This window comes from Rhincodon typus, chromosome 1 (genome assembly GCF_021869965.1).
Source record: "Rhincodon typus isolate 14 chromosome 1, sRhiTyp1.1, whole genome shotgun sequence".
Classification (NCBI taxonomy): Eukaryota; Metazoa; Chordata; class Chondrichthyes; order Orectolobiformes; family Rhincodontidae; genus Rhincodon; species Rhincodon typus.
In genome coordinates this window covers 143,495,175-143,519,746 of record NC_063332.1, presented here as the reverse complement: position 1 = coordinate 143,519,746, position 24,572 = coordinate 143,495,175, and the positions used below count along the sequence as shown (strand labels likewise).

Sequence of the window (24,572 nt, the reverse complement as noted above, 5' to 3'; positions counted from 1 at the left end):
GGCTACAGAGCTGGTGTAGGAGGGAGAGCTTCAGATATGTGGAAAATGTGGGAGGGAGTTAAGAGATGGGGAAGTGGCATTGCTAATCAGGGATGGTATCACAGCTGCAGAAAGGGAGGTCGTCGAGGAGGGTTGTCTACTGAGTCCGTATGAGTGGAAGTCAGAAACAGGAAAGGAGCAGTCACTTTATTGGGAATTTCCTATAGAATCCCTGGTAGCAACAGACACTGAGGAACAGATTGGGAGGCAGATTTTGGAAAGGTGCAGAAGTAATAGGGCTGTTGTTATGGGTGACTTCTACTTCCCCTATATTGACTGGAACCTCCTAAGTGCAAATAGTTTGGATGGAGCAGATTTTGTCAGGTATGTCCAGGAAGGATTTCTTACTGAGTACGTAGATAGGCTGACTAGAAGGGAGTTCATACTGGATTTGGTGCTTGGCAACAAACCAGGCCAGGTGTCAGATCTCTCGGTGGGAGAGCATTTCAGTGATACTGATCACAACTCCCTGACCTTTACTATAGTCATGGAGGGGGATAGGAGCAAGTGGTATGGGAAAGTATTTAATTGGGGCAGGGAGAAGTACAATGCTATTAGGCAAGAACTGCTGAGCATAAATTGGGAACAGATGTTCTCAGGGAAATGCATGACAGAAATGTGGAGGTTGTTTAGGGAGCACTTGCTACGAGTACTGGATAGGTTTGTCCCACTGAGGCAAGGAAGGGATGGTAAGGTGAAGGAACCTTGGAGGCCAAGACATGTGGAACATCTAGTCAAGAGGAATTAGGAAGCTTACTTAAAGTTGAGGAAGCATGGATCAGACAGGACTCTACAGGGCTACATGGTAGGTAGGAAGGAACTGAAGAATGGACTTAGGAAAGCTAGAAGGGGGTATGAAAAAGCCTTGGCGGGTAAGATTAAGGAAAACCCCAAGGCTTTCTATACTTATGTGAGGAACAAGAGGATGGCTAGAGTGAGTTAGGGCCAATTAGGGATCGTGGAGGGAACTTATGTGCGGAGTCAGAGGAGGTAGGGGGCAGTCCTTAATGAATACGTTGCTTCAGTATTCACCAATGAGAGGGACCTTGACATTTTTTAGTACAGTGTGAAACAGGCTGATATGCTCGAACATGTTGATGTTAGGAAGGAGGATGTGCTAGAAATTTTGAAAAACATGAGGATAGATAAGTCCCCTGGGCCTGACAGGATATACCCAAGGTTACTATGCGAAGCGAGGGAAGAGGTTGATGCGCCTTTGGCGATGATCTTTACGTCCTCGCTGTCCACTGGAGTTGTACCAGATGATTGGAGGGTGGCAAATAGAACATAGAACATAGAACATTACAGCGCAGTACAGGCCCTTCGGCCCTCGATGTTGCGCCGACCTGTGAAACCTGTCATTCCCTTGTTCAAGAAAGGGAATAGGGATAATCCTGGGAATTGCAGACCAGTTAGTCTGTACTGTGCTATACTGTTCTATGTTCTATTTCTGCCTGAGCCATGTGCAAATCGGCTTAGGGACACAATAATAAGGGAAGTAAACGCGTGGCTAAAAGAGTGATGTGGGAAAGAGGGGCTCCTTTTCATGTGGCACTGGCATCAGTATTGGAACATGAGGGATCTGTACTGCTGGGATGGTCTCCGCCTGAACTGAGCTGGGACCAATGTTCTAGCGAAAAGGGTAAATAGTCTGGTCAACAGGACTTCAAACGAGAAAGTGAGGTGGGGGGGGGGGGGGGGGGGGGGGGGGGAGAGAGGGAGGGGTTAAACTTCTCCCAGTGGGGAACAAAGCAGCAGGTTAACATCTGAAGGGGTGGATACAACTGCGTGGAGAATACGAGAAAAATGACAAGAAAGGAGAACTTAGGAGAGATTATTAAAATCTCTAGCATAGACACAAATAGGACAGAGTGTTTTGAAAGGGTTAGGATTCAAACTTCAAGCACGCTGAATAAACGAATGACCATGAGAAGAGGGACGGTTGAATGCACACAATATAAGAAATAAGGTAAATGAGCTTGTGGCGCAGATGGAAATTGGCAGATATTATGTGGTGGGCAACACGGAGACATAGCTGCAAGGGGATCAGGATTGGGAGCTTAATATCCAAGAATGTAGATCCTATCAAAAAGATAGACAGGTGGGCAGAGGGCGTGGGATTGCTTTATTAGTAAGAAATGAAGTATGGTCAGATGGCATAGAATCTGTGTGGGTAGAGCTGAGGAACTGCAAAGGTTAAAAAAAAAAACCACAGTTGGAGTTATGTACAGGCCTCTAAACCGTAGTCAGGAGCTGGGGCACAAGATGCACCAGGAGATAGAAAAGGTGTGCAAGAAAGGCTAAGTTACAGTGATCATGGGGGCATTTCAATATGCAGGTGGACTGGGAAAATCAGGTTGGTAGTGGATTACCAGAAAAGGAATGTGTACAGGATGGCTTTTTGGAGCAGCTTGTGGTGGCGCCCACTAGGGAACAGGCAATACTGAATTTAGTGTTGTGCAATGAGGCAGACTTGATAAGGGAGCTTAAGGTGAAGGAACCCTCAGGAGGTAGTGATCATAATATCATTGAATTTACTCTGCAATTCGAGAAGGAAAAGATAGAATCAGAGATAATGGTATTACAGCTGAATAAAGGCAATTACAGAGGCATGGCGGGGGGAGAAAGGGGAGGGGGTGACCTGGGCAGAATTGACTGGGGCAGGAGCCTAGCAGGAAAGACAGTGGAACAGCAATGGCAGGAGTTTCTAGGAGTAATTCAGGAGACACAGCAAAAATTCATCCCTAGGTAAAAGAAGCATGGTACAGGGATGATGAGGCAACTATAGCTGATTGGGGAAGTCAAGGATAACATAAATGCAAAAGAGAAAGCATATAATGCGGTGAAGGGCAGTTGGAAACCAGAGGATTGGGAAGCTTACAAAGAGGGCAACACAAAAAGAAATAACGAGGGAGAAGATTAAATATGAGGATAAGCTAGCCAGTAATGAAAAGGAGGACTGTAAGAGTTTCTTTAGATATATAAAGGGCAAAAGTAGGCCACTGGACCACTGGAAAATTACGCTGGAGAGATAGTGGTGGTGAACAAGGAAATGGCTGAGGAACTGAATAATTACTTTGCATCTGTCTTCACAGTAGAAGACACAAGTAATATCCCAAAAATTCGAGAGTCAGGGGGTAGAGCTGAGTATGGTGGCCATCACCAAGGAGAAGGTGCTAGAAAAACTGAATGGCATGAAGGTGGATAAATCACCATGACCAGATGGACTACACCCCAGAGTTCTTAAGGAGATAGCTGAAGAGATAGTGGAGGCGTCAGTGGTGATCTTTCAGGAATCGCTAGAGTCAGGGAGGGTCCCAGAGGACTGGAAAATCGCTAATATAACACCCCTGTTTAAAAAGGCAGTAAGTCAAAAGACAGAAAATTACAGGAAGGATAAGATTTCTGAATACTTCGAAGTGCATGCTAAAATAGGGCACAGTCAGCATGGCTTCAAGGGGAGGTCATGCCTGAAAAATCTGTTAGAATTCTTTGAGCAAGACCAAGGAGAGCCAATGGATGTTATCTACCTGGACTTCAAGAAGGCCTTTGACAAGGTGCCGCACAGGAGGCTGCTGAGGGGCCATGGTGTTAGAGACAAGGTGACTAGCATGGATTGAAGATTGGCTGTATGGCAGAAAGCAGAGAGTGGGGTTAAAAGGGTATTTCTCAGGATGGCAGCCGGTGACAAGTGGTATTCCGTAAAAGTGGTATTCCGTAAGGGTCAGTGTTGGAATCACAACTTTTCACTTGATACATTAATGATCTAGATGAAGGAATTGAGGGCATTTTGGCTCAGTTTGCAGATGATACAAAGATAGGTAGAGGGACAGGTAGTGTTGGGGAGACAGGGAAACTGCAAAAGGACTTGGACAGGACAGTGAGCAAAGAAGTGGCAGATGAAGTATTATGTGGGAAAGTGTGAGATCATGCACTTTTTGGTAAGAAAAATAGAAGCATGAATAACTTTCTAAATGGAGAGAAAATTCAGAAGTCTGAAGTGCAAAGAGACTTGGGAGTTCTACTCCAGGATTCCCTCAAATTAAACTTGCAAGTTAGGAAGACAGATGCAACTTTGGCATTTAATTTGACAGGACTTGAAAATAAAAGCAGGAATATACTTCTGTGGCTCTATAAGGCTCTGGTCAGGCAACATTTGGAGTATTGTGCGCAGTTTTGGAAGGATGGATATCTCAGGAAGGATGTACTGGCCCTGGAGTGGGTTCAGAGAACGGTCCCAGGAATGAAAAGCTTAACATATGAGGAACATTTGAGGACTCTGGGTCTATACTCGCAGTTTAGAAGGATGAGGGGGGGTCTAATTGAAACTTACAGGATATTGAACAGCCTAGACGGAGTGGATGTTAGGAAGATGTTTCCATTGGTAGGAGAGACTTGGACCTGAGGGCACAACCTTAGAGTAAAGGGAAGGCCTTTTAGATTGGAGATAGAGAAACTTCTTCAGCCAGAGAGTGGTGAATCTACGGAATTCATTGGCACAGAAGGCTGTGGAGACCAGGTCATTGAGTATACTTAAGATGGAGATAGGTAGGTTCTTGATTGTCCAGGGGATCAAGGGTTACGGGGAGAAAGCAGGAGAACAGGGCGGAGAATCTAATCAGCCGAGATTGAATGACGGAGCAGACTCCTTGGGCAGAATCGTCTAATTTCTGCTGCTGTGTCTTATGGTGTGGCTGTTAATTAAATCTGGCTAATTTTGCATTACTGGATCTAAAATGGTCTACCCCCTCACTGGTTATATTATCACAGAAAATTATCCCAACACAGTCAAGAAATTCATCCTTCTGAGACTTGCCAGACTGCATGTCTCATACTATATGAAAGTTAAAATGACTTATTAAAATCAATCTGCCTTGATTGCATGCATGTCTTATCTACATTTGTGCAATTACCATTTTACAGCTGCTATTAAGGTATTTGTACACAACTTCCACTACAGACTTAAATATTTTCATAATTCTACCCATAAAGTCTCCAATGTCTACTTGGTTCTTGTTCTATCCATTCTTATTGAAGTGATTTCATCCTTAATCACCAAAAGCAGTGTTCTGCCTTTATCATTTTCCTTTCTTATAAACTTTCTAACCTGGTTTATTTAGTTTGCAGTATAGCGGACAGTGAAGAAGGTTATCTAAAATTACAAAGAGATCTCAATTGGGTCAATGGGCTGAAGAGTGGCAGTTTAATTTGGATAAATGTGAGGTACTGCATTTTGGTAAAACAAATAAAGGCAAGATTTAAACAAGTAAAAGTTAGGCCTTAGGTAGTGTTGTAGAACAGAGAGACCTATGCATTCAGGTACATAATTCTTTGAAGTTTGCATCACATATAGTTAGGGTGGTTAGGAAGGTGTTTACCACGCTTGCCTTCATTGCTCAGGCCTATGAGTATAGGAGTTGGAATATTATGTTGAGGTTGTACAGTACAACTATACTCTTTGCCCTTATCCTCACAGGGAGTTAAGAATAGAATAGGATCAGTTTCCAAAAATCCTTTGCTTTTATCTTCCCTTACAATGTGTATTGTTGATCACCCCATCCCATACTGAACCTGCACCTCTCTATGATGTCTGCAGCAAACTGTTCAACATACTAAATAAAAACCGAAAGAACTGTGGATGCTGTAAATCAGGAACAAAAATAAAGTTGCTGGAGAAGCTCAGCAGGTCTGGCAGCATCTGTTACATACTGAGTCAAAAAAAAGCACCTTTGCACATTGCAGGATCCCTGTTCCTTTCTCTTTACATATCTCTTTGGCAATTCATTTCAAGGAATTTGAACTTCCCCTGCCTTATTACATCTTTCACTGTACACTTTCCTTCCACTATTAGGTGGTCAGTGATTGATCCTTTATTGTCTTTTATGACTATCAACATAAAGTCTACATGTCTTACTGCTAAGTGTTAATGTTTTCTAATGTTTGTTATATCTAATTAATAAATTGCTCAACCTCCCTTTCTTCCTGTTTTATGAATGTTTCATTTAATACCAGTCCTTTTTTTTTTACCTAAATAAAAATGAAAAGAACTGTGGATGCTGTAAATCAGGAACAAAAACGAAGTTGCTGGAAAAGCTCAGCAGGTCTCGCAGCATCTGTGAAGGAAAAAACAGAGTTAATGTTTCGGGTCCGGTGACCCTTCCTCAGAACTGATGGTTCCATTGCCAAACATCCAATTTTACTCCCATCTCCAATATCTGTAGAATCCATAAGCAGAAGTATTAAATGAAAAAAAAAATTGTTTTCAAGGTCTGTCTGAATTTTCTGTAACTACTTACAGTAACATGGATTAATGTTTTATACCTGGTGATTGTTGGATAGTCCTGACACTGGCTGTGAACACTTAAGTTTGCCTGTGATATGATCTGTGGTAGAGCAAAAATGCTAATCCTCAAGATAACAAAAAATAAAGTTTTAAAATTAGAAGTCATCTTTTTTGGAACGGATAAGGTGATTTTTTTGTTTCAGCAGGTTGGAACCTTGCCTCAGAAGGCAGTGGAGATGGGGTCATTGAATATTTTTAAGACAGAGATAGAGTTTTGTTAAGCAGAGGAATCAAAGGTTACCGGGGACAGATGAAAATGTGGAATTTGAAGCGCAAACAAATCAACCATGATATTATTAAATGGCAGAGCTCCTATTTCTGTAGAGGCTTAAAAGTGAAGAATGATGATATGTACTAAACTGCACAAAACGCCTTTTTTCTAACTCTACTACACTGTGAACCAACATTTTGAAGACAATAAAAAAAAGTGACAGTGCAACACATCTAAATGTAAACTGTTTCCGTTTCGCTAATGGTACGTTTGCCCTAATGTTAACATGTTGCATTTTTTTTTCCTATCTCCATGAAGGCACTCACTCGCTGTTTTCACCCCAAGCAATTCTTTCCCTTCTTGCAGCTTCCGCCCATTTTCTTCGTTTGATTGACAACCGCGACCGCGCGAATAACAACAAGGGCGGGGGGGGGAAAATTCAAATCTGAAACGGAACGGACGTGCAACCGCGCACCAAGCACCCATTGGCTGGTTTCAATAGACGCGGGACACTTGAACTGAATGGGGTTTTATCAGTTGCAGGTGGTGACGTCTGAGCTGTGCAGGGGTAGGAGGAACGTGAAAAGAGCAATTGAACAAACTGTCCTAGGCTGCACGGGGGTTGGGGGAGGGGAAACAATTGCCTACCCATCCACGCAGTCTGGCATTAGGTGGAGGACGGATTATAGAGCGGGACCCGGCCGGTGGGCGCTCGAGCTGGGGCCTCTCCCTTTCGCAGGTAACGGGGAGCCTGGACACAGCCAGAGGGGAGAGGACACAGCTCCGAGCCGCCAGCCCGGCCTGATTCTGATTTTAACCCGACGGTGTATTTTACCCGTGTTTTTGTTTTAAAAGAAACTTGTACGGTTTTTTAAGTAAGATTTTTATTGTCTTTTTTTTTAAAAATCCCGGAGCTCGAGAATGTATCGGGCTTCTCGCGACGCTGTTGCCAGGGACTGGGAAAACGTGTTACCCCAGACGGTGAAAGCCGTCAGCTGGCAGGATCAGGAACCGGGAGGCCGGGAGCGAAATGCGGGCAGAGTCGCCGCTCCTACCCCTGTCGGTGGCAGGAAGGTGCTCGGAGTGTTGCAGAGTAACCAAGCTTTACAGCTCCATCGCAAACCCGTAAGTAAAGAGGCAGGTGCTGTCACTGGATGGTCGGTGCAGGTACAAGCTGTTGGTGGTAGTCTCCAGTACAGACTCTGAGTACGCGAATGCCACGACCGGTTAATATATATCATCCGACGGTTTCTCGGCGATGTGGATTAGCGTTAAGTTCAAATTGCCCCAGCACCATTCAGTTTCCATTTTGCAGCGGCTCACAACTATCTGAATTGTCCTCCACGTTGCAAATTAAAGCTTTTACGCTGGTTGACGTTCGAAAAATAGTGGTACTCGTATATTGATAGCAATAGTTACTTGTCTGTGATGCAGCACTTTATTGAACGCTTATATGTAAGCATTAAAAGTACTCCACACTTTTTAACTTTCTATCAGCCCACAAGCCAAAACGACCTTGTTGCTAGGGTGTTCTAATAGCTTCTCATAATTGGATTAGCGAAAGAACTTCACATTAAACCGTGTAGGTTTAAATTGATATCATTCTGTGCTTTTTTTTTCCCCCGCCGGACCATCAAATGTTGAGGAAATCATTACTGGATGTTAGCGTGGTTTCTTCCGATTCCGGGACTCCGGAAAGAATGAATTTGTGAATCGCAACTACAATCTAAATCGTCAGTGATGCCACTGGAATGAGCATGCTAACGATAAAATAGGCAATTTAAAGGAAAATCGAGTACTGTATTATTCTATATAGCTTGGGTAGTATTTTAAATGGATAGGTTACTTTTAACTAACGTTACTATAACATAAGAACGTTTTTTCAAATGGGAGATACTTAATGAATTTATGGTGCTTGTTCAAAGTTCAGGATCATGAACAGCTTCTTCCAGGCCGTTACTAGACTGATGAATGGACTCTGTAGCCTCAAATAATGCTGATCTTGCTAACGTTGTTTTCGCCTAGCGCGTGCCCTTTGCAGTGTAACCTGTATGCCTGTCTTTTTACAACCTCTGATCTGTACATCCTTACTTTACTATGATTTGCTTGTACTGATTGCAAACAAAGCTTTTCACTGCACTTCGGTACTCGTGACAATAAATCAGTCAAAAGGAATAGTTGACTGATCTTGGTTACCAATAAACAGGCTTTCTGTGGAGCTATATAAGCCTTTGATCTATGACTGGAATCCTTGGCAGTCGAACATTTTTTTTATATCTACCAATGTAGTAATTGTGATAAACGAAGGTGTTGTACCTGAAAAATGCCAATAGGGAAATAATCAAATAACTGAGCTGAGATGCTCTTGTTTTCTCCTCATCTGCACCCTAGTTAAATTTGTTGCATGTTTCTGCAGTCTTGGATCATTAGTCATAGGTGATTCTGTTTCACCCAGAAGCTGAAAATCTGCCACAATTTTCGTGGATAGTATCATTGGCACTGTGTTTCACCCAAATAAACCTAGATAGAGGTGTTAGAAGTATTTTGGTGAGGTGAATATTGCAATTGAACTGAATCTGTCTTCGTTTGGTTTTCAGTCTTTTCCTTTTTCCTTTTTTTTGTTTTTCAAGTAGAAAATTACAAATGTTCCCCCTCCTGCTTCTGAGTCCATACTTCAATTCTAGAGCTACTGCAAATTTTTCTTTTTAAAAACATACTTTTTTAAGATGGAAATAAGAATGTGCTACTGCATTTGGAACAGTGTCTGTCATTAAAATGACTTAAGTTGGGTTCAAGAAAAACTCTGTTTGGTTTGCGATTGCTTCTCTAAATGTAATGTTGTTATTTCTTAGTTTTAAAAAAAAATTAAGCTTTGAAAAAGAGATATGCTATTGAAGTGTTTTTGCCCTACACTAATCAGGACAAACATAAGGAACATCAAATTTCAGAGGGAGCAATAACGTACGCTGCAACTTTTAAAAAGAAAATATGCTGATTGGTTGGCACATCATCTCAGGTCAAGTCATTATCATGGAAAATAATGGGATAACTTGTTCTTCATTATCATGGCATCTAGACATGCTGCCATTTTCTGAAACTGTGCTCTGATCTCGAACTGAGCAACTCGGTTTAGCCTTGAGCTTTAACAACTACTATACCCAATTAGGTAGAGTTGGCATGGATACCCTATAGGCCCATCTCTCATTGAAATCTTTTGGTTTTTATGTGAAAGCATATCCACCCCCCACTCCCCACAATCCTTTGCGTACTTAGAACATAGAACAGTACATCACAGTACAGGCCCTTCGGCCCACAATGTTGTGCTGAACTCTTACCCTAATCCTAAGGTCTATCTAACCTCCACTCCTACCTTTATACTATCATCCATATGTCTATCTAAGAGCCGCTTAAACGCTGCTAATGAGGCCGACTCCACTACCCTCTCCGGCAATGCATTCCACACCCCTACCACTGAGTAAAGAACCTACCTCTGACGTCTCCCCTATATCTACCTCCACTCGCTTTAAAACTATGTCCCCTCGTAATAGCTACCTCCACCCTAGGAAAAAGTTTCTGGTTGTCCACTCTATCTATACCTCTGATCATTTTGTACACCTATCAAGTCCCCTCTCGTCCTTTGTTGTTCTAAAGAGAAAAGCCCTAGCGCGCTCAACCTTTCCTCATAAGACCTTCCCTCCATTCCAGGCAACATCCTGGTAAATCTCCTCTGCATCTTTTCCAACGCTTCCGCATCTTTCCTGTAATGAGGCGACCAGAACTGGACACAATACTCCAGATGTGGCCGAATCAGGTTTTGTAAAGCTGGAGCATAACTTCACGGCTCTTGAACTCAATCCCTCTATTAATGAAAGCTAACACCCCATACACCACCTTAACAACTCTATCCACCTGGGTGGCAGCTTTCAGGGAAGTGTGGACATGAACCCCAAGATCCCTCTGCCCCTCCACACTGCCAAGAATCTTTCCGTTACCCCTGTATTCTGCTTTCAAATTTGACCTTCCAAAATGAATCGCCTCACACTTTTCAGGGTTAAACTCAATCTGCCACTTATTGGCCCAGCTCTGCATCCTATCAATGTCCCTTTGTAACCTAGAACAGCCCTCCATACTATCCGCAACTTGACCCACCTCCATATCATCTGCGAACTTACTAATCCACCCTTCCACTCCTTCATCCAAATCACTTACAAAAATCACAAATAGAAGAGGACCCAGAACAGATCCTTGTGGTACACCACTTGTAACTGAGCACCATGTTGAATATTTTCTGTCCACTACCACTCTTTGTCTTCTAAGGGTCAGCCACTTCTGAATCCAATCTGCCACATTTTCCTCCTCTTTGCATGAGCCTACCATGAGGAACCTTATCAAATGCCTTACTTAAATCCATGTATATCACATCCACTGCTCTACCTTCTTCTATGTGTTTGGTCACCTCTTCAAAGAATTCAATAAGGTTTGTGAGGCATGATCTACCTGTCACGAATCAAACTGTGCCTACCCAAGTGATCATAAATCCTGTCTCTCGGAGCCCTTTCCAATAATTTGCCCACCACTGACGTAAGACTAATGGCCTGTAATTTCCAGGGTTATCCCTATTCCCTTTTTTTTTTTGAACAAGGGAATGACGTCTGCCTCTTTCCAATCTTCCAGCATTATATCAGTGGACAGTGAGGACGAAAAGATCATCGCCAAAGGCCCTGCGATCTCGTCCCTGGCTTCCCATAGAATCCTTGGATAAATCCCAACAGGCCTGGAGGACTTATCTATCTTCAACTTCCTCAGAATTCCTAGCACATCTTCTTTACTAACATCAACCTCCTCTAGCCAACCTGCCTTTCACAACGTCCTCCTCTACAACTAGGTCCCTCTGTTGTGAATACCAAAGAAAAGTATTCATTAAGGACCTCTCCTATCTCTTTTTTTAGGCTCTGTGCACAAATTCCCTTTACAATCCTTGATCGGTCCTACCCTTTCTCTGGTCATTCTGTTATTCCTCATGTACGTGTTAAAAGCCTTGGGGTTTTCCTTGATCCTATCTGCCAAGGTTTTCTCATGCCCCCTTTATAGCTCTCCTAAGCCCTTTCTTCAGCTCTTTCCTGGCTAACTTATCCCTCTAGAGCCTTTTCTGATCCTTGTTTCCTAAACCTTCTCTAAGCATCCTTCTTCTTAACTAGTTGTTTGACCTCTCTTGGGAACCAAGGCTCCCTCACTCGACCGCATCTTCCCTGCCTGCTAGGGACAAACATCGAGCACACACAGTATGCATTCCTTAAACAATTTCCACATTTCTATAGTGCTCTTCCCTCACAGCATCTGTTCCCATTTTGTTATCCAGTTCTTGCCTAACAGAATTATAATTACCCTTCCCCCAATTATAAACCTTACCCTGCTGTATGTGCCTATCCTTTTCCATGACTATTGTAAAAGTAAGAGTTATGATCGCTATCGCCAAAATGCTCTCTTACCAACAGGTCTAACACTTGGCCCGGTTCATTGCCAAGCACCAAATCCAAAGTGGCCTCTCCTCATGTTGGTCTATCTACGTACTGTCAGGAATCCTTCCTAAATGCACTGGACAAAATCTGCTCCATCTAAACTATTACTAAAAAGTTTCCCATCAATATTTGGAAAGTTGAAGTCACCCATGCCTACAATCCTGTGACTTCTGCACCTTTCCAGTATCTGCCCCCCAATCCGCTCCTCCACTTCTCTGCAACTATTAGGGGGTCTATTTTATTTTTTAAAAGGAAAAAACCCCAGCGAAGTGACTGCTCCTTTTTTTGTTCTGGACCTCAACCCAAACTGACTCTGTAGACACATCAATCTCGAACTGCCTTTTGGTAGCTGCTATATTAGCCCTGACCAGCAATGCCACTCCCCTGCCTCTTTTACCACCCTCCCTATTTCTTTTAAAGCATCTAAATCCCAGAACTTCCAACAACCATTCCTGTCCCTGAATTACCCAAGTTTCTGTAATGGCCACAACATCGTAGTTCCAAGTACTGACTCATGCTCTAAGTTCATCTGCCTTATTTCTGATACTTCTAGCATTGAAGTATACACACTTCGAACCATCCCAGTGTCCACAATTATGTTCCATTGACCGCATTTCTTTATTAACAAACTCTTCTGGAATATATTTGAATCTGCAGCTACATGTATGAACCTCCTGACCTAAATGTGCTCCATCTCTTGTTCAAATTCAACTTTGACGCTAGGCAGTCTCGTAAGCTCCCTTTCCTCAATATGCCAAGCCAACCATCACTGTTGATAAATGCATCAGGATTCCTACAATTTGAAATACTAGAAGACTTCATCTTATTAGCAATTTTATAAATAGGACCTGACCCATTTGCTCATTGTTCAATTTTGTTTCAGAAACGGGGTGCATCATAACCATCCTGCAGAATAAATTTTCATCCTGATTAGTGTTCACTGTGTATTGTCTATAATCTCATCTGGGCCGAAGATCATCACCTGTTTGACAGAAAAGTGTCTAGTCTTTCTCAAACTAGCTTGACATTTTTGAGCAATAGGTGCAGTAAACTATTTTGTGGTGTTACTATGCAGTGGCAACATTAGTGGTATTTTCCACTGACAGGATGGTATGATCATGCCATAAAAAGGTACATTGCCCATGGCAACAGCTTGCCCAACCAATCTGCAACCTTTTCTTATTTGGTATAAATTTGTTACTGTCTTTGAAATGCAACATTCTTGCATTTGTCCCGCTGATTGCAAGATTTTTTTTTTAAAAAAAAAAAATCTTTTTTCCCCAGCAATACCTAAGTTCTGTATTAACATCCCAAAATCTGTACTCTGATTTCATTTTTCTGAACTAAATCTACAGGTTTCAACATCAGGATTTAACTGCAACAATGAGAACTCTGGCCAGCTACCAGCAGGAAAAGCACCGACCAAACCATCATTCACTATCCACGTAGATGAGCCTGATGGTGCTCCATGTCGAAGTACAAGCAGTATTGCAGGAAATGCTACAAACCTGACACTAAATTCAACTGTACTATCACTTGGAAATTGCAAGCGTTTGGCTTCCACTGAGTGTGCTGCAGATGTTAGCTTTGGTAAGTTTTTGTTCTGTATCATGTAGTTGACCTGAATTTTGTGTATTGACTTTCTTTGCAATTTACTTTAATCCAATATTACCAAACATCTCTGTCCATCCATTCTGCTTCTGACTATTGCTGTCTATGTTGAGATGTATGTAACTGTCTGACAACAAGTGGCTGTTGACTGAAGGTGACATCAAGGAGTCCTAGAAAAGTTGAAATCATTGGGAATGGTAGGGGAGGTGATGTTATTGCAGCAGGTCCTCCAGTTAGTGACTAAGGCCTAACCATTCCTCAACTACTTCATAATCGATGACCCTCCTTCCATCATAAGATCAGAAGTGAGGATGTTCAGCTGTTAAGTACCATGTGCAACTCCTTGGGTACTGAAACAGCTTACAGATTCAACAACATTCAGACTCGAAGTGATAAGTGGCCAGAATTCTTGTCAGGCAATGACCATCTTCAAGAGAATCCAATCACTACAATTTAATGTTCAATGGTAATGCCATTGATTCCACAACTTCCCACTATCTACATCTTGAGGATTACCAGGAATCCACTAGATAAATTAAGAACAAGTTAAAGCTGGCATTTCTGTGGCAAGTAATTCTTGACCTTCAAATCATGTCCATTACCTTGAGGTACAAATCAGGAATATAATTTGGAATACTCTCCACTTGTCTTGTGTGTGGCATCACCAAAACTCTCCATCTAGGACCATTACCAGTTGAACAGCATTTCATTTATCCTTTTGAATCTTTATTCCCTTCACCACTGACACAGCAGTGTGTACCACATACAGGATGTCATGGGGCATCTAGTCAAGCCTCCTTTCTGACAGCATCTTTCAAATTTGTAACTGCCACCATCTAGAAGAGCAATGGCAGCAGACACATGGGAGCACTAACTTCCTTCTGCAAGCCACAGATCATCCTGACTTGGAGTGGTGTTGTCAATCCTTTGCTGTTGCTGGATCAAAATTCTGGAACTCCCTAATAGTAGCTTGAGTTCATCTGCAGCAGTGCACCTCCCCTTCTATGGGCAATGAGGACCAAGAACAAATGCTGGCCTTGCCAGTGACTCCCTCATCCCATGGAAAAACTCTCCAATAACTTGCTGGTTGCAGCATCTTGAACATTGGGGCAAGGACAACAGGTTGTGGATCTTTTGGAATTTTTTGGAGGCAGATTTACTTGCTTTAAAATATTTTTTTTTTTTTTTTTTTTTTTTTTTTTCTTTTTTTAATTAAAATTTTCTACTCTTCCACACCTCCACACCCCACCCCCACCCCCACCCCCATCTCACTGCAGAAGACTAGTTGAGGTACATGTGCAATGAGCTTGTATTCTTCTGGTACTTTCCATCTTTTATATATATGTGGAGTAACTGCTAGTTTTCTATTTAATGACTAACAGAATCAGATCCAGTGTAGTTTCTTGACCTCACTGCTGTGCTTTTCTAATATCTATCTCTGCATAGACTTGAGGAATGAGTGACCAAAGTATGTTTCTCTGCCTTTTCAGTTAGTCTGAGGAGCCCAAATTGATGCAGTGGCTTCTGACTTTTAAGGAATATTTATTTAATCCTGTAGTTATCTGGACCACCACCACTACATCAAAGATACAACATTCCCTTGAATCTACATGGCCAAAGCTAAAAGCAAGCATCTTCTGACCCTCTTATTTTATCAGTTTAGTTTGATTTCTATTTTATTTTGCCTCCAGTATCTCGGTATTCATAGTCATACAACACCGAAACAAACCCTTCGGACCAACTAGTCCATGCCAGCCATAATCCCAAACCTGACTAGTCCCACCTGCCTGTGCTTAGCCAGTATCTCTCAAACGTGTATTCATATACTTTGTCTAAATGTATACTACTGAAACATAATAACTAAAATCTAGAAGTAAATCTTAAAAATAAGCCTGAACATCGGGAGCAGCTGCAAGATCCACGCTACTCTCAGTCCACCGTTTCAGAATCTAGAATTTATCGTCCATTTTGGTTTATGTAACATTCCTTACCATACGGAGTAGGTATAACTAGCACACTTTTATTTGCAGACCATTGACTGTTTCATCAGAATTGATTGTTTTTTGTAGTTTGTAACTTTTTTAAAATTGAGACTGAATCCAGTTTCATTCTAAATTTAAGACTTGAACTCTGGCAGTGATCCTTGGTGCCCTTCGTTTAGCACTGCTTCATGTATTTCCTAGATGTGCTCAATCAAGTTTATTCCTTAACTAACTTCTATTTTATTTCTAATTTTCTTGAACTCTCAAGGTGGTGAGTGTGTGTGGAAGATTGTACTTCGATGTCACCATGACACTGGAATTGTAAATCCCACTTGCTTGCTGGTGGATTTTAAATACAACTAACAAATCGGAATTATAAAGCTAGTAATAAGTCATGAAATTAACTCTCAAAAATCCATCTTTTATTACTGTCCTTGGGGAAGGAAATCAGTCATCCATAATTGGTCTGGCCCAAATTATTCCAGATCCATAGCTATGTGGTTGACTCTTCATTGCCTTTTTTTAAAAAGTGGCCTAGCAAGCAACTCTCAAGGGCAGTTAGGGGTAGGCAACAAATGTATTTACAATCAACATAGCAACAAAATCAGAGGTGGGGTCTGATAGCTGCGGGTTTGAGAGAACACCAGGATGAGGAAATATAAACCAATGGTGAACTGAGACTACTTCCTGGTTGGTGAATAACTACTGTATTAAGAACTGTGTAGACTATTGGGGACCAAAAGGTAAAATTTTAAGTATACCTTAAATTAACTAAGACACTAGTCGAGGGAAAGTCTTTTTTTTTTTTTAAGAAAAACACACATTTCGATTACTTGTAATCTTGCTACATTACTAAGTGTTTTTTTTTAAACTATTATAACAATCATGAGAGGATGCATTAGTTTAGTTCACTAAGCATTTAGTGACTTCTAAAAATATAAGGATGGCAGGACAGTAGTGTTGCAAATGCAGAATATGGAAGATCTGAACAATGGCATAATCCGGGGAATAGGTATTTGCAGTGAGTCTACAGCTGCAGATACTGTGACACATCAGGGTGGAGTGCATTATCCAGATGCGTTGTACCAGGAGACAGTCATATCTCTTGAGATAGTGTTCCGATTTGATCGGTGGACGAGGACATTTGTCTGTACTCGGCTTCTGCAACAACTGCCTAACCAGTTTGAGATTAATTCGGCTTGTTTGGCTGAGTGTGAGGCTGCAGGATGATGAGCTTTCTGACCATGACACTAGGGCACACGAATCAATTCAAGTCTGGGGAGCAAAAAGAAAGATAATAGATAACAGGTATGGTGATAGTTCCCTGCAGCAAAGAGCGTGACTCTGAAAACTTGTTGCCTATCTCTTCTAGGATTCAGGATGTCTACTTGGGACGAGAGAGAGGACCCAATTCTCATGGTCCGTCTAGTTACCAGCAGCATAGGCGAGAGAAGGAACAAGGTTCTGCATAGTCAATTTGAAGAGCTAGGTACCAGATTAAGAAGCAGGACCTCGAGTGCTAATCTCAGGATTATTTTGAGTCACATGCAAATTAGCAGAGGGAAAATCAGATCAGAGAAATGAATATGTGGCTCAGTCTGGTGTGGGCAAAGTGGGTTTCAATTTGTGGCCCACTGTCATCGGTACTGGGAAAAATGGGCACTAGACCATTTGGGATTCCATCTCAACAATGTTGGGGTGTCTGTTCTAGACAGCTGCATAATTCGGGATGTTTTGAGCTAAATGTTGGAAGCAAGGGATCAAATTTGGGTAGATGAAGTCAGTCAGATACAAGGGAAAGATAAGTATATAGAAAATGATGAACAAACTGACGGGAAAAGTGTGCAAATCCGACAGCAAATAAGGCTAGAGGCTGCAAAAGTAATAAAAGATGAGACTAATAACTGTGAATGCACATAGCATTTGAAACAAAACATCTGAAATAATGATGTTAGCTGTTATTAATGATATAGCAGGGCACTTAGAAAAGATCAAAGTAATTGGCTAGCATCAACATGGGTTTTTTTTTGAAAAGTATCTTTAACAGATATGTTGGATTTTTTTTTTTCTTTTGGAAGAAGCAACTTGTGCTGTGGATATAGGGGCATTGGTGACGTACTGAGGTTTCCAGAGCTTTTTGATAAGTGCCACAACAAAGGTTATTACAGAAAAGGAAGGCTTAAAATTTAGTGGGTAGCACTGGGATAGATGGAAGATTGACTAATTAATAGGAAACAAAAGGCACAAATGTTATTTTTCAGATTGGCAGGGTGCCACAGACTAGACCAGACTACATTTACTAGACTAATACCTGCAATGGAGATAGGCTGAATGTTCTAGAAGTTTATCCATCTATTAGATGAAGTTTAGACGAGTAAAGGATGACTTCATTGAAGATAGTTGTGACAGGTGGGTGAGGAAATGTTTCCGGAGTCTAGAACTAGGGGGTCACTGCTTTAAAAAATGGCAACTATGGGCAAGTACATGTGGTACCAGGCATTGATGTCATCACAGACTTTACATTAACTGGGAGCTGCGGTTCAGTCGTAGTTGTAGAGTTGTACAGCGCAGAAACAGATGCTTTGGTCCAACTCGTCCATGCTGACCAGATATCCTAAAGTGATCTACTCCCATTGACCAGCTTTTGGCCCATATTCCTCAACTTTCAATTCATGTAACTATCCAGATGATTTTTAAATGTTGTAATTGTAACTACCTGCACCACCACCACTGGCACTATTCCATGCACGCACCACCCTCTGCATGAAAAGAGTTACCCTTCAGGCCCCTTTTTCAAATCTTTCCCCTCCCTCCTCAAATCTATGCCCTCTAGTTTTGGACTTCCCTATCCTACCCGAAGGAAAATACCTTGCCTAATCACTCTCTCTATGATGCCCCTCATAGAATCCCTACAGTGTGGAAGCAGGCCATTTGGTCCATCAAGTCCGTACTGACGCTCCGAAGAGCATCCCACCCAGACCCAACCCTCTACCCTATCCCTGTAACTGTGTATTTTCCTTGGCTAATCCACTTAGCCTGCACATCCCTGGACATTATGGGTAATTTAGCATGGCCAATCCACCTAACCTGCAGATCTTTGGACAGTGGGAGGAAACCGGAGCACCTGGAGGAAACCCACACAGACATGGAGAACATGCAAACTCCACACCTAGTCATCCGTGGGTGGAATTGAACCCGGGTCCCTGGTGCTTTGAAGCAGCAGTGATGATCACTGAGCTACTATGCCACCTTCATGATTTTATAAACCTCTGCAAGGTCATGCCTCTGCTCTAGGGGAAATAGCCCCAGCCTATTCACAATCTTGTGCCTCATTTTTTTCTCCCCTACCCTGACCGAATCTGTGCATGTGATTTTTAAAGCAGTGCATAACTCCAGCATAACTGTCAGCAAACACAGCCTTTTAAAAATAAGGAGCACCTATTTAAGACTCAGCGCTGAGAAAAAAGTTCTCCAGTTATGGAGTTTTGGAAGGCTTTCTCAAAAGCACAAACTTTGAATGTTTTAAAGGCGGAGGTATATAAATTCTTGACAAGCAAAAGGTTGAAAATTATCAGGAGTTGGTCAGAATGTAGTGTGATCAGATCAACCTTGATCTTGAGTGTTGGAGCAGGCTCAAAGGGCTGAGAGGTTCTTGCTTCTAATTCATCTGTTCATACGTAAGACTTTCTTTCAAATATTTCTAAGACCTTCGACCATAAGATGAGAGCAAAAGTAGGTCATCAGCCTATTGAGCATGCTCTGCCATTCAACAAGATCGTAGTTGATCTGACCATCCTTAACTCCAACTTCCTGTTGTTTCACCGGAACCTTTTATTTCCTTACGGATTTTTAAAAAATGTCTATCTTGGCCTTAAATATACTAGTGACCAAGCCACAACAGTCCTCTGTGGCAAAGAATTTCACAGCTTAACAACCCTCTCAAATTCCTCATCTGTGTTTAAATGTGTAGCCCTTTATTCTGAGATTATGCCCTCTGATCTTAGATGACTAGAGAGAATAGATGCAGAAAAGTTGATTTCCCCTTCAGAGAGTCTGAGTCTTTCTTTTTCAATAAGATTGAAACATAGATGAACGAGGGGCAATGAGTACAAGCCCAATCTGCTCAGCCTATCCTCAAGATAGTCCCTCTATACCAGATAAACCTTCTCTGGGCTGTCTTCAATGCCTGTATATCTTCCTTTTTAGATAAGAAAACCCAAAACTGTTCATAGTACTCTAGCTGTGGTCTGTCTAGTGCCTTGTGTAGTGTTTTAGCAAAACTTTCCTTCTGTTATACTCCAATCCCTTTGCAATAAAGGCCAATATTTTCTTTGCTTTCCCTAATACCAATTCAAAGATGTACAGGTTAGGTGGGATTGGTCATGATAAATTGCCCATAGTGTCCTGGGATGTGTAGGCTAGGTGAATTAGCCATAGGAAATGTGGAGTTAGAGGGATGGATAGGTGAGTGGGATGCTCTTCGAATGGTAGGTGTGGACTTGATAGTCATAGAGTAATTCAGCATGGAAATGGGCCATTCGGCCTAAACAGGACCATGCTGACCATGGTCCTCACTTGGCTAGTTCCAGTTGTCCGCATTTGGTCCATATCCCTCTTAAAGCCTTATCATCCATTTACCTATCCAAATGTTTTTTTAAATGTTGTTGTACCTGCCTCAACCACTTTCTCCGGCAGCCCATTCCACATACGCAGCACCCTGTGAAGAAGTTGCCTCTCAGGTCCTTCTTAAATCATTCCCCTCTCGCCTTAAACCTATGTCCTCTAGTTTTCAATTCCCTATTCCTGGGAAAAAGACTATATGCGTTCATCCTATCTATGCCCCTCATGATTTTATACACCTCAGTAAGGTCACCCCTCATTCTCCATTATTCCAAGGAACAAAGTCCTATCCTGGGCAACCTATCCCTATAACTCAGGCCTACAAGTCCTGGCAACATCCTCGTAAATATTCTTTGTACACATTCCAGTTTAAATGTCTTTCCTATAACAGGGTGACCAAAACTGTACACAATACTCCCAGTGCAGCCTCACCAGCGACTTGTACAACTGTAACATAATGTCCCAACTCCGATATGTAATGCCTCGACCCATGAAGGCCAGCATGCTGCCTTCACCATCCTGTCCACCTGTGATGCCGCTTTCAATGAGCTATGTACTTGTACTTGTACTCCTAGGTCCCTCTGTTCCACAACATTCTTCAGGAACTTGCCATTTACTGTACAAGTCTTACCTTGGTTTGACTTTCCAAAGTGCAACACCTCATATTCATCTGTATTGAATTGCATTTGCCAATCCTCAGTCCACTTCCCCATCTGCTCAAGATCCCGCTAATTTTTGATAACCTTCTTCATCAACAATAGCTCCTAATTTTGTATCATCTGCAAATTTACCAGTCATGCCTTGCACACTCTCATCCAGACCATTTACGTAAATAACAAAGGTCCAGCACTGACCCCTGTGGCACACCACTAGTTAGAGGCCTCCAGTCTGAGAAACAACCTTCAGCTATCACCCTCTGCTTCCTACCATTGAGCAGATTTTGAATCCAGTTAGCTAGCTCTCCCTGGATCCCATGCGACCAAACTTTCATGACTAGCCTGCTGTGCAGGCCTTACAAAAGTCCATATAGACAACATCCATTGCCCTACCCTCATCCATCCTTTTGGTTACCTGTTCGGACAAAATCTGAAAGATTTGTCAGACATGACTTCCTGTGTACAAATCCATATTGACAATCCCTAATCAGACCTGGACTATCCAAATATTGGTTGATCCTGTCCCTCGGTATCCTTTCCAATAACTTCCCACCACTGATGTCAGGCTCACTGGCTTGTAGTTCCCTGGCTTGTCTTTGCTACATTTATTAAACGACGGAACAACATTAGTCACTTTCCAGTCTTCTGGAACTTCACAAGTGGCTAAAGATGAAGGAAAAATCTCCGCAGGGGCCTCTACAATTTCTTCTGTAGCCTCCCACAATATCTAAGGATGGACTTGATCAGGCCAGGGGATTTATCCACCTTAAAGTGCTTTAAGGCTGCAAACACTCCCTCTTTTGATAATGCGGATGTGGTCCAAAACATTCCCACTTATTTCCCTTTATTTCCTTAGCATCCATGATTCTGTCCTCAGTAAACACTGAGGAGAAATATTCATTAAACCCCCACCCCTGGCCATCTCCTGTGGCTCCACACACAGATGGCCATGCTGATCTTTAAGGGGACCTATTCTCTCCCTAGCCACCCTCTTACTCTTAAATATAGCTATTGAACCTCTTAGGATTATCTTTAACCTTGTCTGCCAGATCCAACTGATCCTCTTTTTGCCCTTCTGATTTCCTTTTTGGGTGTGCTATCACACTTTTTATTGTCATCTAGGGATTCACTTGAGCCTGATAGCTTAAAACCCATACTGTCCCAGGACTCAATATCACACTTTTAAAAAGCCTCCCATTTGCCAATCGTTCCTTTTCCTTCAAACAGACTCACCCAATTGACCGCTGCTAGATCCTGCCTAAAGGCCCCAGAATTGGCCCTGCTCCAGCTTACTATCTCTTTCCATAACTATGTCAAAATTAAGAGTTACAGTCACTGGACCCAAAGTGCTCTCTGACAACACTTCAGTCACTTGCTGGACCTTATTTCCTAAGAGGCGGTCCAATGTGAACCCTCCCAAGTAGGGCCCTCTACATATGATTTAGGAAACTTTCTTGGACACATCTAACAAATTTCAACCCCTCCTGGCCTCTTGCAGTCTGGGTAACACAGTCAATACAGGGGAAATTAAAATCTCCAGCTAGTATTACTGTTATTCCTACAGGTACATGCAATCTCTCTACACATCTGCTCCTCTAGTACCCATTGGCTATTTGGGGTTCTATAATACAGTCCCAACAGAGTGACCATCTCCTCCTCCTCCTTGTTTCTAAGTTCTAACCATATAGCCTCATTTAATGACTCATTAAGAAATTCCTCTCTAAGTACTTACTTGTGCTTCTGTACCCTGGAAGACTGAGCTGCCAATCCTGCCCTTCTCTCAGCAATGTTTCTTTTATACCTATAATATCCCAGTCCCCAGAGACAATCCATCCTCTGAGCTCATCTGCCTTAGGAGTCAGGCCTTGTGTGTTGAAATAAATGCAGTTTAAACCAGAAGTCTTTTCCCTCCCTTTTACTGTGCCCCTGGCTATCCTGAATAGTAAACTTGCTCTCGATGGCTAATGAATTTCCTCCTGACTTCTCAATGGCCCCTTTCTCCTTCAGAGTCCCACCCTCCTGCCAAACTAGTTTAAACCCTCCCAGGTAACACAAGCATATCTCCCCATGAGGTGATTGAACCCCTCTGGTTCAAGGGGTTGGGCTGAATAGCCTGCTTCCATACTGTAGGGATTCTATGATTCTGCTGAATTTGGATACTAGCTTTGTATTCACTTTGCTTGTCCAAGTCAATGATAAGTAACTGTGGCCCAGCATTTGATCCCTGTGACCCACCATTAGTTGAAATTTGCCATCCTGAAAATGCCCTCCATATCTCCACTGTATCTTATTAGTTAGCAATTTCTCTATCTGTGTTAATATATACTTCCAACAAGGACTCTTATTTTGTTAAGTAGTATACTGTTTGGTATGTTATCAAACACTTCTGAAAATCAAATATTCGGTCACCTGCTTTCCATTTTGTCTATCTTGCTAGTTATTACTTCAGTGTTCTAGTAAATTTGTCACATGATTTTCCCTTTCATGAAGCTATGCTGACTCTGCTTGATCATTATTATGTATTTAAGTGCTCTGCAATTGCATCTTTTATAATGAGAAATAAATGTTACGCTGTGAAAATGTCAATCTTCTGGGACTTTTCCAGAATCCAAGGATTCCAAGAAGATTACTACCAGTCTATCAACTATCTGTAGCTACTTCCTTTTTAATGTCCTAGAATGCATCTCATTGAATCCAGGGCAATTATTAGCATTCATTTGTAGAGGGCTAGCATACAAAAGCAAACATTTACTGCTGAGGCTGTAGAAGGCTCTGGTGAGGCTACATTAGGAACAATGTGAGCAGTTTTGGGCCCTGTATCAAAGGAAGGATATGCCAACCAGCTGCACATCTCCTTTAAACTCCCCCTCTCACCTTAAACCTGTTCTCCATGGTATTTGACTCTTACACCCTGGGGAAAAAAAGACTGACTATCCACCTTATCCATGCCTCTCAAACTTCATATACTTCTATCAGGTTGCCCTGAGCCTAGACACTCGAACAAAAACAATCCAAGTATATCCAACCTCTCCTCCATAGTTAATACCCTCCAATCCAGGCAATATCCTGGTAAACCTCTTTTGCACCCTCTCCAAAGCCTCCACGTCCTTCCTATCGTGGGGACCAGAGCTGCACACTTCTCCAAATGTGGCCTAAAATCTCATACAGCTGCAGGAGATGGGTGGTAGGGTGTGGGGTTTAGGGAACAGTCAGACCTGATAAACGAAAGTGAGAATGACTTGTGGTGAGTTGGAGCCACCTTTTTCTTTCAATCTTGCTGTTTTTTGTTCATGTTCATCTGATCTGTCCACCTAGTCACAGTACTGAGTCTGCCTTGTCAAAGTGTGCAAAGTTCTTTCTATTACTGCAATAGTTTGCTATATTTTTGCTGTTGAATCCAGGAGAAAATGGTTGTTGTCTACTCATCCAAGGTAGTGAGTTCCTTTTTCCTCTTAAAAACAAATTATTTTCCCATTCCTTCATTACTGACTTTTTTTTTTTTTTTAAATTTTCTTCATTGCCAGCTTACTCCACCCGTAAGTACGCTGATGTTGAGAAAGAAACACTCAAAACAAGCCATTGGATTACCTG

General features: G+C 42.1%; 1 protein-coding gene across 5 annotated transcripts in view; it reads left to right on the top strand.

Annotated features, from left to right (window-relative positions):
• Nucleotides 1-24,572, top strand: part of LOC109916715 (cyclin-A2-like) — a 40,301-nt gene that overhangs the window by 1,396 nt on the left and 14,333 nt on the right. For 2 of the 5 annotated variants that reach the window (XM_048596184.1, XM_048596171.1), the window contains exons 2-3: nt 7,508-7,718; nt 13,468-13,702. In XM_048596184.1, coding sequence (XP_048452141.1) covers nt 7,515-7,718; nt 13,468-13,702 — 439 coding nt within the window. In that variant the 5' untranslated portion in view covers nt 7,508-7,514. The other 3 variants (XM_048596177.1, XM_048596196.1, XM_020516454.2) reach the window with 3 other exon arrangements.